This window comes from Buceros rhinoceros, unplaced genomic scaffold (assembly GCF_000710305.1).
Source record: "Buceros rhinoceros silvestris isolate BGI_N320 unplaced genomic scaffold, ASM71030v1 scaffold8001, whole genome shotgun sequence".
Classification (NCBI taxonomy): domain Eukaryota; kingdom Metazoa; phylum Chordata; class Aves; order Bucerotiformes; family Bucerotidae; genus Buceros; species Buceros rhinoceros.
In genome coordinates this window covers 19,080-33,102 of record NW_010393638.1, presented here as the reverse complement: position 1 = coordinate 33,102, position 14,023 = coordinate 19,080, and the positions used below count along the sequence as shown (strand labels likewise).

Sequence of the window (14,023 nt, the reverse complement as noted above, 5' to 3'; positions counted from 1 at the left end):
CGGCCCCGGCCTCAGCCGTCGTGCCGGCGCCTCTCTTTGTGGTTCCTTTTTGTCTTGGCTGTATGAAAGGGTGCAGTTCTTGCTGGGAGTAAGCTGCTGGTTTTCCTCTGATGTACGTGGTGACGTAGTCGATGTGTCTGGGGTGCACTCTGTCTTTGAGGCACTCTCGAGCATCTCACAAACAGCAGCAAATTCATTTTCATGTGTTGTATATACCCATTATTTGTTTAGCATCCGAGGAAAACTGATACTGCAGACTGTTTAGAGAACCTTGATAATGATCTTAAAAGAAATCTGTGCAAGCTCTGGGAAAAGAAATGAGGCCTTTGTTCAGTTCCAGAGCCTCTTAGCGAGACAGCGTATTTCCTCTTTTCACGGGAAATAAGTATTGTGGAAATCATTGTGGTACAGAGCAGCAGCAGCACAGCGCAGATAGTTAATTTCTCTTGCCCTAAGCTGCGAAGCATTGGCAGTGTGTTAAATTGTGTGCTCGTAGCTCTTGTACAAGTTTAACAGCTGATACTTGTAATAAATGGCCCGAAGATGCTGATATCCCTTTGGAGACAAGAGATAAGTGACAAGGACAGATCCAAGATCCTTAGAACGGCAGAGGAACAGCGAAGGCTCTGCTCTGGCTGTACAGGCTGCAGAGCACGCGCTTGGGCTGCGTGTTAAGAGCTCTGTAGCTGTTAGCACAGGAGGGCAAATCCGATTTTCACCCCCCCTGCAGTCACTAGGGCTGGACGGTTGCTTTGCGTTGTCCAAGGGGTCCAGTGCTCAGCGTGGCCGTTAGCAGATGCACATGTTCCTCGTGCAGTATAGCAGTTAAATAGCGGGGAGTTCTCTAGTGTTCCGTATCCTGACGTCTGCGTTACCTCTCACAAGTGTCTTACAGATTCATCTTGAAAAAGGAAAATAGCATCTCTTTGGATGTCCTGCTGATGGCAGTTTAGCCCCCACCTCCACTTTTTCTGTTCCTCTGGTTTTAATTTGGCTTGAGTTTCTACTTGCACCAGAAAAGATGACCTTGAGGAGGAGGAAAAATGAGACTTCAAAGCAGGTCTAATGCTTCGTGTTGGTCATTTGGACTGACTGAGTATTAATAACTTGAGGTTTTCAGGATTTCTGACCCAGATACCTTAAGGTGTTTTCTTTTGGTTTTTATGACTCAGCTTTATATTAACAGTTTATTATATCGCTATTAATGTATTTAAAGTTCTTAGCAGGTTGTCTTGGGATTTGAAATTGAAAAGGAGAGTCTTGAACCTTTGCTCTGCTCTGGGTGTGCTAAGAGGCATGAACACGTCCTGTGAGTCCATGGGTGTTGCCTGTGGTGTTGATCCTGCAGAATGGGGCCACAGACCGTGAATCTTACAGAATTCTTTTCTTTTTTACATAATTTTTTGTCTCTGTGCTGTGCTTCTCCTAGATTAATACGTAATCTACAATTTCTTTTTAAGCTGTTGACAGTACAAATTATTTAACTAAAGTGGTGGCTAAATGACTGATGCTGAGGTCCATTTCTAATCGTCTTTGCCCAGTACCAGGAGGTATTGCTCTGGCAGATAAAGACCGTGCTCTTGCAGCAGCTTTTTAGAGTCTCATTCCCCAAAGCCACGGTGTACAGTCCTGTGTAAGTAGTTTGATTTCCGCACCAACACCCTTTTCCCTCGAAGGTATCATATATCTGCAACTTCAGTCAAGTCCCTATCGTATTTCAAATTGTCTCTGGACATGCCAGTCTTCTCACTATGAAGATCCACCGTCACCGTGCTGTTCTCCACGGCTCCTGGCTCTGCTGCCCGTGCCCTTCCTCAGCGGCCGGGCGGCTGGTGGCACTCCTCTGCTAGCTCCCGTATTGATCTGGGTGCGGAGATCCCTTTCCTTTCTGGCGGCACTCGTGATCGCCAGGCAGGGACTCGGATTCACCTCGCTTTCTCCTGGCTTCCGATTTTATAGATTCACTTGCAAACGAGTTTGTTCATCTTAATGCAGAAACTTTTAAGCAAAGTTCTGCATGCCAGCTGCTGTCAAATTACCCGTTTAGAAGTCAATAAAGCTGGTGAATGGTATTTGTTTTGTTGCTGGGTAGAGGATTCTCTGAGTGCATAGAGACTAAATATGATCTGGTTTTCTGCAACCGGGGAAAAATCCGATTTGCCATTCATTCAATATGTTTGTTTCTCCAAGGAAATTCAATATTCGTTTCTCTGTGATAGAACAAACCAGCTTATCTGAGGGACTGCCTGCACAAGTACAACAGTAACTGTTTGGGCTGGAGTTGTTCCCATTTTTATAAATTAGCATAAGTAAAGTCTTGAGACCAGACTTCAGGGGATGTCGAGGTCAAGGTATCCCCTGGAAGATTTCAGCAGGGCTTTTAGCACTTTATCTTATAGTGTGGGACTATTCACCTTCTCTTTTCAAACCTTTCCTCCTGCAGATACCTTGTTATGGTGTGATGGTTTGTCTGGTTTTCTGTTACTGGGTGTGGCTGGTCAGCTTTTGTCTAGTCCTTCGTGGAAGAGCCCGAGTAGGTCGGGGTTGGTGAAGCATCGTTTTTGAGGAGAATAGTATTTCTGTGTCTTTTGTTGTCATCTGCCCTCCTCCCCATCTGCTTAGTAGGAAAAGGACCTTTTGTAGCAGAGTCATTTAGCCGTGGCATCTGAGGTGAAAAACAGTCTCTGATGAAATAAACTGAGCACTGGCATCTGTCCATGGAGCATCTATTATTTACTTTCCTTGGAGTGAGCTGATAACTTCATTCATGAAGGAGGGTGGAGTTGGGCAAAGGGAACATCCATCATTTTAGATGGAATAAGGCAAGATGTGAAGGCACCTCCTGCCTTCACATAGAGACACTTCACACTAGAGACACTTGCTGGGTGGCCAACGGGAATTTTAATTACTGCTGTAAAATCAGAATGCGTGGATCCTTGAACAGAGTTATACTGGGAAGGTGGTGGGGAAGACTTTTATGGGTTGTTACTGCCTCTGGTAAAAATACTGAGCCGTCTTCTGTCCAAGAAGTGATGTTGGTGTCACAGCTGTGTAAGGGACGCGCAGTGCCGTGCAGATAAGATGAATGACAGTAAGCTGGAGAAACAAGGACAAATGGAGCGAGTGTCGGGAAAGGATAGCTCAGCACTGGCGTGGTGTCTGTAACAGGCTTAGTTCAGAGCTCAACTTTATTTGTGCTTTAAAGGCATCTTTGTAAAAGACCTTACAGTAGAAATCTTTTGGTGATAATGATTCAGGGATCTTTGTTCAATTCCTCATTTCCTGGGGCTCTCGAAAGCATCAGCGCACAGAAATGCTCAGATAAGAGCTGGGCTTGCAAAGAGAGGGAGCAGCAAGCGGGGTGGTCTGGAGGTGAGGGCAGAGCAGGGATATGGAATGGTGGTCTCCAAACTTTTTTGACTGAGCCTTCTTATCAGCAAAATAATTTTGAGCACAAGTCCTGATATGTGTATTTTTTAATAAAATCCATACCTGTATTACTGTGCTAATATACGACGCTAAAACATACATGGAAATATTATTGAAAGTATACGATAAAGATCAAATAAACACTCTTTTAAAGACATCTTTTTATTAATGATACAAAAGTATTTTTTTTCTGCACCCCAGTGGATGGTTTTGTGCCCCCCACTTTGGAGACTGCTGGTACAGAAGCTCGAAATATAAAGTCAGGGCTAATGTAATCTATTACTTGTTTTTTGGCACTCTGTCCGGTGTCTTAGGGGTTTAGATATTGTCCCTCCAGGCACCATTCATTTTGGCAGCCTTTCTGCTTCAGTAAAGAATTAAATAGTCCATAGAAATGACTCAAGTCTTTTCTTTCTGAAGTGGCTTCTCCAAGTCAGCGCTGAAGTACAGCTGAATATGTCTAGAGCTTCCAGTCTGCCTGCTGAAAGGAAGAATAATACCGTAATGGAATGTGTTAGCCCAGCACTGGAGCTCTTTGGTGAAAGGAGAACAATATGAAATGCCCAGAAATCTTGGCACATGACGCTAAATGTTGCCTATTATCTCGAAACAGGTGACTGCAAAGTAAAGGTCCGTCCTCCGAAAATGAAATGTGAGAGGAAGAAGAAGCACCTTTTCCATCAACACCAGCATCATCTGCCAGCACCTCCGACCCCTCTGCAGCAGCAGCCACCACTACCACCTCCACCTGCGCCCCAGCAGCAGCTGGCAGAGGACCTCCACCTGCGCCCCAGCAGCAGCTGTCAGAGGACCAGGCGCCAGTGGCACGGCCACCAGTGCCCCCAGCAGTACCCACTTCATCGACAGCAGAGAAGAGCTTGCCCCCAGCTCCCCTGAACATTATCCAGCCCTCGGAAACACCGGTTGAGGAAGATGACTTCAAACCTCGGCCCATCATTCCCATGCTTTACGTGGTTCCACGGACCAAAAAGGTGGTGTTCGACAAGGAGCGCATGTCCTGCCAGCAGGCCTTCGAGCAGTTCGCCACGCAGAAGAGTCCGAGCTGGCGGGAGCAGATGGTCCCTCTGGAAATCGCAGTGAAGGAGGAGGAGAATGCAGAAGCAGAAAATAGAGAGATCGCTGCAGAGGTCAGTGATTTACAGGTAGGCGTGACAAGGAGGCGATTTGCTAGTTTTAGCAAACTTGGAGTTAGAGGAGTCCTCCAGTGCAATAGCGCCATGTCGCTGAGCCGTGGAGTGCTTTCACAGGAAGAGCTGGGTTATTGCCCTCCAGTTCAGTCCATCGCTGTATTATGTTAGCTGGATAATCAACCTTATCATCTTCAAAAGATAAAATAACCTCTTTTCCTGTGACTAATAGTACAGGTAATGCTTGAAAAGACTCAAAGAGTAGACAGGAAAACCCAGCACAAGCCAGTGGGTGTTGCAGAGCAGCTATTCAAAGAGTGGTAAAACCGAGCAATGTGGTGTAGCTGTTTCCCTGCATGATGCTGCTGAAAGAGCCGGGGAACGGGAAAGCACTGCTGGATGTTGTGGGGTAGGGGGAGCGTGCGCTGCCGTACCGGCATGGCACAGTTAGCACACTCCTTTCAGGGAAATGTTTCTGAGGCATCATGGCTGCAGTCTAGAGAGGGAAGAACTGCTCTGCTCTGCGGGGCTGCCCTAAGTACCTTCCTCTCTGCTCACTTGGGTTTAATTCTTACTGCTGGAGCACCACTGCTTGTCTTCGTGCTGTGAGCTGAGGCACGTGGCGCTGTGGGTTTCTGGTGCCAGGTACGTCTCCCTGCACCAGGGAGGCTGCGAGCCCCTGCGAGGAGCATGTCCAGTGTGGGCTGGAACGTGGGGCAGTGGGTGCAGCACAGTGTAAACACACGTGTCATAAAACACACTGTAACGTTCTGGTCAAATGTTCCTGGTCCCATATGCCCTGGACATGCTTTTCACGCTGGCTGTTTGTGATTAACCAGTCTCTTTGTAAGCTAATGGAATCAGCAGGGTTGAAGCTGTTCTGCGGCTGCTCGGGTTTGAAGAAAACACTGTAGTTTACCTTTACCTGCATCTTCAGAGCGAGCAGTGGCTTCATCTGCTGCAGTGGTTGGCTTGGGAGGCTTTATTAATTGCAGCCAAGAGGCAGTGAAACGTTTTCCGTGTAAATTCCAGAACCCGTTACAACAAGGGTTCGGCCTCTGTTTTCATGTGCTCTCCTTTGCTTGCCAAGGTATTCCGGGGTTCCCATCTTGCTTGTGCTGCTTTCTTACAGACTACTTCTGCTTTTTCAAAAATGAAGATGGAGATAAAGAAGAGTCGTCGTCATCCACTGGGCAAACCACCAACCCGCTCCCCTCTGTCAGTGGTTAAGCAGGAGACCTCGAGCGATGAGGGTGAGTGCACCAGCATGAGGAATGGTTGTCTTGCCTGACACAAAAAATTGCTGAAGCCATTCACGTATCTGCATGGCCTGAAACTTTCTGTGTTACACTTAACTGGCAGAAAATGCGGCATATTCCCATTTTGATAACACAGCTGGAAACAACATTCATCCATGGGAGGCAACCCTTCTCACCTCCCCCCCTGCCTTCTCTCTAGAAAAATATTTGCTGGCTGCAGAGTGAGGCAGAGTTGTGGGCAAAGGGAAAAAAGGTTTCACAGAAAATAACATCCTAAAGTAAAAGCTCCATCTTAGACACCACATTACAATGAGATCTGTTCTCCCCGGGGGGAGGTGGAGGTCAGGTCTTATCTCTCGCTGCTGTTGTGTGGTGGAATTTGCCGCTTCTGGGTCTTGCCCACATTACAAAGGGCTCAGAATATAGAGGAGTCCCCAGTAAGGAGCTTTTGTGTGCTGGGGCAAGTACCCGAAGGCGTTGGCAGCCCCTGCTTTCCTGGGACTTACAACTTCATATGCAAAAGGACAACATCTTTCCTGGTCCTCTATCCACTGATTCTGGAGAAACTTGGTGTAGGAAGGGGATGTTCTGTACACACGTGACTCCATTCCCTCTCCACGGGTGGAGCATTTGACGTCTTGCACGCGCGTGGTGCGGATTGGAGCGCTGAAGGGCGGTTGGGACTGGTTATCTCGAGCCCTTGTAACAAAGTGGGTCTGAAGGATCCTCAAATCCTTTCCACAAATTCTCTCCACTGTTTTGATTTGTTGGATGGTGTATGGGGACCTTGCTGGCTGACTCAGGAGCGACTTTCTGTGAAAGCTGGCATTCCCTGGGGACTGATTTACAGCACTGTTGGGCAAAACCGGATGAAACAGAATCTTCTCCTCTCTGCCAGGGAACAGAAGCAGCTCTCTGCACTCCTTGTTTCTCAGGGCTTGTGTGTGAGGATGATCTGGCTGCAGCGAGGAAGAGTGAGCATGTAAATTAAGGGAATGCGTATGCTACACTGACGCAGTTGACACAAGTGGTTCATCTTTTCTGCTTGTGTATAAGTCACTTGAAGTGTAGGAGCCGTCCCAGATGCTGCATGTCACCTGAAACCCATCCTGGGATGAGTGAAGGTGATAACATGCAGCTGGCAGAAGAGGAGGTGGTGAATGCGGATCGAAGGCTGAGCGGCGTGTGCTTGGTAAGAAGCTGCAGAAAAGGGAAATGAAAGCTTGAACTCAGGGTCTCTGGTGGCCAGGATCGCTGTTGGCAGGAACCGGTACGGGATGCCCTTTGGGCGGGTTGAGATGGCCTTGCCGCTGGCTGGTGCGGATCGGGAGCTGGCCTGACCAAAGGGCATTTCCTTGCACTTGGATCGTGTGTTTTGAACTTGGCTTCATTAAAAGGGTGTTGTAGGTTTCCACAGTGGAGAGGGCGATGAGGCAGTGAATCTAGATGCAGCTCTGTCTTCCTCATGGCCAGTTCCACTAGGTCATTGGTGTCTCCATCCTGGCCATAAAGTGCAGATGATACCTGTTTAAGGATGTATTTGAGGCTTACACGTATGAGGGACCGTGGATGAGTGGAATGTTCTCGTTTACTGAAATTCTTGTGTTGTCAAAACGTGAGCTGTTGAACCCTACCTTGCCGCGTTTTACCTCTCTCCTCTGTAGGGTGATTTGCTTCTACTGACTGTCTGCTGTTTTGGGATTTTTTTCTTTCTAGAAACATTTCCATTTTCTGGAGAGGAAGACATGAGTGACCCAGAAGCTTTGAAATCTTTACTTTCCCTCCAGTGGAAGAATAAAGCCTATAATTTCCCAGCGGAAAGAAAATTCAATGCAGCCGCTGCCCTGAGCGAGCCGTACTGTGCTGTCTGTACCCTCTTCTACCCGTACAACCAGGTAACTCCCGGCGCCGTGCAGAGGTGGGCGCTGGGAGGTGGCTGCTCTGTAGGTCAGGGTGCAGACCTGAGTACTAAGGGAAGAAAACTCGTACAAATCTGCCCACCAAAGGAGCGCGTTTGGGGCATGCTGGGGATCCAGGGGCAGTGGATGGAGCCTTTCTCTCCCTTTCCTGGCTTCTCTGCCTTGTGCAGCTTTTCTTTTCGAAATCACACTTCAAGGGCTTTGTGCTGCAAACGCTGTTTCACACAGTGAAGCGAGGCCATATCGGGCATGTGATCGCTCTTGGACTTCTGAATATATGCAAATGAGCAGCAAAATGAGAATTAACGGAGTAAGCACATAATTTTTTGGAAGCTACCAATATGCTTTGGGATACGTTATGGGCAGAAAGGCAGAATTTATCAGATGAATTAGTTATTTGCCCAGTTGAGTATTGATTTGTTCTTGCGTGCTCACAGAGCCAAATCTGGCTTTGTGTGTCCACCAGGAATACGATGCATTTATATGTGTTGGAAGGTTTTTCTGCGAAAAGCAGAACCCACCTCCCCCTTCCATAAAACCTCTTGATTTATTATACAGAGCGAAATAAAATGTCTGTTCTGATTGCTGGATGTTGTTGTATAACGGTTGTAAGGAAAACCGGGTACAGCTGGGCTGCTTTAATCCATGGGTTTGTACTCTGGGCTGCCGCGAGAAACCTTGAAATGTCCTTCAGGAGAAATTCGTGCAGAAGGAGTAGGGAAGGACGCCAAAACGATGGGAGAGGGAAGGTTTTGCTTTTATTAATATTTCCTCCCCCTTTTCTTTTTCCCCTTTGTGTTTTCAGCTGCTATTTAGGAATTTTGATTTTTACAGAAGAAAACCAGGAAACCAGGGGAAGCTTCTCATTATCCTAATGCTTCTTTGATCTTTCAAACTAAATCACAGATACAGGCCTAAGGAAGAGAGAGAGGAGCACAAGGCAGGGGTGGGGTGTCCATGAGCAGGCAGGATTTCCAGTTCCGTGTTTTGGCTGTGTGGGGTCAGGTGGTGGATGGCGTTTTTGTAAGCAGAGTGCTCTGACTTGAACGTCAAAACTGCGTCCGGGGAAGAGGTGATTCTACCTGATGGTATTTTCTCTTTAAGACCTTGCAGATGGATAAAGAGGCTGTCCCAGTCTCCGCAGGGGAGACCACCTCTTTCGTCCACTTTTCTAAGTGCGGACAGAAGACCAAGCCCCTGATCCCGGAGATGTGCTTTACCTCAAGTGGAGAAAACACGGAACCCCTTCCTTCAAATTCATACATTGGAGAGGATGGAACCAGCCCCTTGATATCCTGTGCCAAATGCTGCCTGCAGGTTCATGCTAGTGAGTGTTTCCTTCTTCACCAGTGTGTTTTGGGTGTTGAGAGACTCACAAGTTTCTTTGTATGTTGCCTGTGATTCCTTCTGGGCACCTCTGCTCTACCCGTCACTCTGACCTTTTTCCTTTCCTGGTACCAGTATGTACATCTAGTCGAGTCCATCTTGGCAGCCACTGATCTTAAAAATCCTCACAAATATTCTTTTTACTGTTTGTTTTGTTGGCTGATTCTTCTCTGTCTCACCCCCAAGATTCTTTCTTTGGTTATCTTTCATTTTTTGTAATAAAGCAGAAATCACAGCGCTGATCGCACTCATTTCGCCTGTTCAAATATTGGTCTGCTGGGTAAGGTCGTATTGTTCTGGCGTGCGTCAGAGATTATGGAGCAGTTTCTGAGATATATTTTATTAGTGTCTGTGATACTGTTTGTAGGAATGGCTCTTGATTACAAAGGGAACATATATCTGTGTTTCCTGAGAGTTAAGTCTAAAAGGAGATCTGATTAATCCTGTAGTGTACCTTGACTGTGGATTTTACCACATCTAGTTAACATTTGCGCTCGTACCGGGAGATGTGACGAATTACTGTTCGGCTGTTTGATCTTGACAGATGGGAAATCTTATTTGACTTGCATCAGCTGGAATTACTTTGGTTGTTCCAATTTTATGGCCCGCAGGTCGCAGCTCAGCATGACTTTCTTTTGCGGAGAACTCGAACGCGACTTTTATTTCTGTCCTGCCTCCCTGATTACGGGCACTCCTGGCTGATAGGAGCACGTGATGCAGAGTGAGCGTGAGGACAGAGACCGCTTCCTTACGTCACAAACTGTCATCGAATCAGAGATGCTGCATCTTGCGCATCCATATGTCTCCAGTAGTCCAGCCTATCAAAATGTGGCCAAATTCTCTTTAGGGGCAGAGGGACGGGGGTGAGATGATGTTAATCTGCAGTCTCGGAGTGTGGAGAAGTTTGGCTTTCCATTTTGGCTGTGCTCGACCCTTGAGGATAGGACGGCAGTCAAACCGGGCCTGATGTGGTCTCCAGCGTCCTGTCATGTCGCTGTTTGTCCTTCTAGCCTGTGATATCCCTTCGACTTTGCCACAGAGAATCCATCTGCTATCGTTACAGGACTGCCGTGTCGAGGAGGGTCTGGGTTAGCCTGGCAGCGGGCTGTAAAACCGGCTGGCAGTGCCCTTGGTACTGAGGGGTGCCCTCACCCCTCTGAGCTGGGCTCTGACCGCAGCAGGAGCCTTCAGAGAGGAAAGCTATGGTGAAGGTGTTGCCAAAATCCGCAAAGAGAACACGCTTTCCTTCTTCCCAACAGACCAGGCTGGCGCTCAGTGACTGTTTCTCTCCCCACATCCCCTAGTCCAGCTGCCTGTGCTCCTGAAGCATGATACCCACGCTGGAATTCCAGCCTGCTCTGCTCCGGTTTGAGCCCCAGCAGATTTCAGAGGAAGGTGCGGGTTTCTCTTTCAGCTCGGTTCCGGTTTTCTAGGACTGGGTTGACTCTGCGATCTTGATTTGCTGTGTGATGAAAAGAGTCTTCAGACGTGAAAAGCAGCTGCGGATCTATATTATTGACTTCTTTCGACAGAAGGTTTATCTGGTTAAGTGGGTGATTTTTATAAATCAGGTTATTGTGGCAATCTCAGTGCTTTCTCGATAACTTTGTGGAGGTTTAATTCAGTAATTGGAGACTCTCCAGCTGAAATGTTACGTTCAGTTTTGTTAGGATAGGTAGAGGCCATGGGATGAGCTTTGTGTTAGCCACGATGCTGGCCAGCAGTTTGGGCTGTGTTTAATTTTCTTTGCAAGTTGGTGGGAATCACGTAGATCCAATTTTCCAGAAGTGTTTCTATGTCTTGTCCCTGTTGTCTGCAGTGGCAAACCTCGGCGCCTTTTACGGAACTTTAAGGGATTTTTTGGTCTTATTTCCCTGTCTTTATAATGAGGAAAATATCAGTGCACTGTTGTGGTGCTGCAGAGAGGTGTGTAGGAGGATTTGGTGTACGACAGTCATTGCCGCGCTGTGAAGTCAAAGGTTTCTTCTTATATCCAGAAATCAGCACTAGTTTAATCCCTGTTAAATATGTGAAATGCGTGAATTTAATTTCCGTGCAATATTAGTGGGTTTGTCCTTCTTAGCAGAGGTGGCTGCTTCAGTGGTGCTAAATTGCAGTGGTCTGCGCTGTTCTGATGCGTGAGACATCCCAGTAGCAGCAGCATCGCTTGCGATCCCCATTCTTGGCCAGAGGAGCAAGGAGCTGCTATTGTAGTCCTTGCGAAAGAGGAAAAAAAAATGTTGAGTGTTACCTGTGTGGGGTATTTTTTTGTTTGTTTGTTTTTAGACCTGCTGGCCCCATGCTCTGACCCCAGAGGTGACTTTCCTTGTGACTTTTGCTTCAAAGGCTCCTCCTGATTTCAGAGAATTGCAAAGCTGACAAGTCAGTACTACAGCTCTGTTAGCTGAACTCTGACGGGTGTCGCTTCGTTCCTTTCAGGCTGTTACGGAATACGTCCAGACCTGGTGAATGAAAGCTGGTCTTGCTCACGGTGCTCTGCCAACGCGTGGGCAGCGGTAAGTGTCTGCTCTTCTGGAGACAAAAGAAATCTTACAGTGGGAATTAATTAGATACTTCAGCAGAGCTGGGTGGTGGGAGGGTGCAGTTTGCCTGTGCATCCCAGATGGTTGTCGTCACTTTTGGGTAAGATGGGCTGTCTGGCAGAGCTTTCTGGTCCAGTTCTGAAGGAGTTTTCTTCCTGCAGGAATGTTGCCTGTGTAATCTCAGGGGAGGAGCTCTCCAGATGACCACTGACAGGCGGTAAGGTTTTCATGGGTTTGTGTTTTAATGTTTTTAATTTTTTTTCCCCTCCATACTGCATCTAATCTTCTAGTGTTGTGAACCTTCTTGTGTTCGTGCTTGGGGTAGCAGCTAGTTTTGGCGTTATGGAGGTAACAACTACTCGATGACTTGGCAGCGTGAACTAGAGTAACCGTGCTCAGCTGTAACTCAATAGCAGAGGGACCATGGCTCTGAGCACTTGTTGAATTTGGTTATTTCTCAGAGAAAAGTCTTTCCAGAGAACGTTTAGTTTCATGCAAGATGAGATGCATGAGAAGGTTGATCCCTGTTGTTCCAGAGACATTTACTTTGTGCGACCGTGATTAACAATCAGTTGCTAATGTTGCCAAGGCTGCCAACTGCCATAAATATGCCTCGATGCTGGGGGAGTCAGAGAAATGTTAACTGCCCTCTTGAGTATTTAATTCAAATAATGGTAGACTGATTTGTTGCTTCGCTGTTTTTTCCAGGTGGGTCCATATAATCTGTGCCATCGCTGTCCCAGAGGCCCGTTTTCTCAACGTGATGGAGCGTCATCCTGTGGATATCAGCGCTATTCCAGAGCAGAGGTGGAAACTGGTGGGTTTTTACCTGGAGAGAGTGTTTGTGAACAAAAGCCAAAAAAAAAAGAAAGGAAAAAGAAAAAAGCTTGAACTAGACAGAAAAACTGTGGGATCGTAAAGCAGCTGAGATTGGAGGTGATGTTCTCACCCTTATTTCCCACAAGTGCAGGAGGGAGCTGTGTCAGTTGGAAGGCTTCTGCAGTACCGCCTCAGCCTGACGCGCAGACAAGTTGCGATTTCCCGGTCTGCCTCGCTCCCCAGGAGTGTGCTCTTGCCCTGGGCAGCCCCTGGGACGCTTCCCCACCTCCCAGTCTGGGCTGAACTACCTGAACGCTTCGTTTACTGGAAGTGCTGCACAGCAGGAGTGGGAAGGATGTGGTGATTAGAAAGTCACTGACATTTTGCTGGCCTGTTCATCTGTAATTTGATTTGTCTTTCTTCACAATATCTCTATTTCTCTATGAAGAAATCTCTTGTAGAAATTGCTAAACATTTCGTTGTGACCATGACTGCGAGGTGAGACTCTGCAAAGAATTTAATGAAAGTCCTGCCACACTTGTTATTTAGCTACGTAGCCTCATCCGAGGGATTAGTAATGGATGATTCATTAGCTCAGAGCAATTAATCTTAATGTTAGTTAATGCCCCATCGCTATAGTGTGTTATTGCAAAATAAATTGTGCTTTTGCTGCTTCTTCCGTACAGAAGTCAGCCGAGTGACAGCCGGGCTGCGGTGCAGGTGAAGGCGATGCAGCGGTGACACGGGGGTTAGCAGGGATGTGTCTGTGAACCGCGCGGCTCGTTAGTGCAGTCAGCCCGGCCGGGGCCCCGACGAGAGAGCCGAGGAGTCTCTGTCTGCTCCCAGAGTTATTTCTCTGTTGTGCAAATGGGTTTTGTACACAAATGTGAACGTAAAAAGCATTCATTATTCAGGTGCAGCGTGATGTGGTGGTGATAAATCTTGCAGCAGTGGTTCTTTATGGATCATCTGACATTTCCAGCGTGCGTCCTCTTCATTACCAGCCCTTGTAACGATGAACTAAAAATCCTTTTACACAAGACTCACTTGTATTGCTTAATGGAGCCTTACAAGGAAACACGACTGAATTCTTTAACTGTTCAGTGGCTGCCTTACAACCCTGTAGAGCCAGGGTGGGCTAACGTACACAAGACCCTGCTGCTTCATTCTGGTCCCAAGCGTTGGCTACGCCATCCCAAGCGCCTGCACAGACCTACTACACATCGTGCTGATTCATTCCGGAGTTGAGGCTTTGTAGTTCTGTTGATTTCTGCAGTGTTGTATTCCATTTGCACCTCATGGTTTCCTCACGTCTCAGGAAAGGGAGAGGATCTTTACATGAGGTACCTTGACTTACACAGTCTCACCATGGGATTTACAGGCACCTATTCCTGTTGGTGCAGCTCGCAAGAGCCTGGCTTGTAGCTCCGTTCCTGTCAAAGCCTGGCTTTAAGCACTCCTCTTGGAGTGTGAGCACGGGCGGTGCTACACGCTGCTTCAGCGAAATCAGCGTCACTTCT

General features: G+C 47.4%; 1 protein-coding gene across 1 annotated transcript in view; it reads left to right on the top strand.

The window, feature by feature from the left end:
• Positions 1 to 14,023, top strand: part of KDM4B (lysine (K)-specific demethylase 4B) — a 70,479-nt gene that overhangs the window by 47,318 nt on the left and 9,138 nt on the right. The window contains exons 11-18 of the mRNA XM_010144923.1: positions 4,043 to 4,197; positions 4,230 to 4,592; positions 5,710 to 5,830; positions 7,553 to 7,731; positions 8,860 to 9,082; positions 11,581 to 11,657; positions 11,846 to 11,901; positions 12,393 to 12,501. Of these exons, the coding sequence (XP_010143225.1) occupies positions 4,043 to 4,197; positions 4,230 to 4,592; positions 5,710 to 5,830; positions 7,553 to 7,731; positions 8,860 to 9,082; positions 11,581 to 11,657; positions 11,846 to 11,901; positions 12,393 to 12,501 (1,283 nt within the window). The remainder of the gene's footprint in view (positions 1 to 4,042; positions 4,198 to 4,229; positions 4,593 to 5,709; positions 5,831 to 7,552; positions 7,732 to 8,859; positions 9,083 to 11,580; positions 11,658 to 11,845; positions 11,902 to 12,392; positions 12,502 to 14,023) is intronic.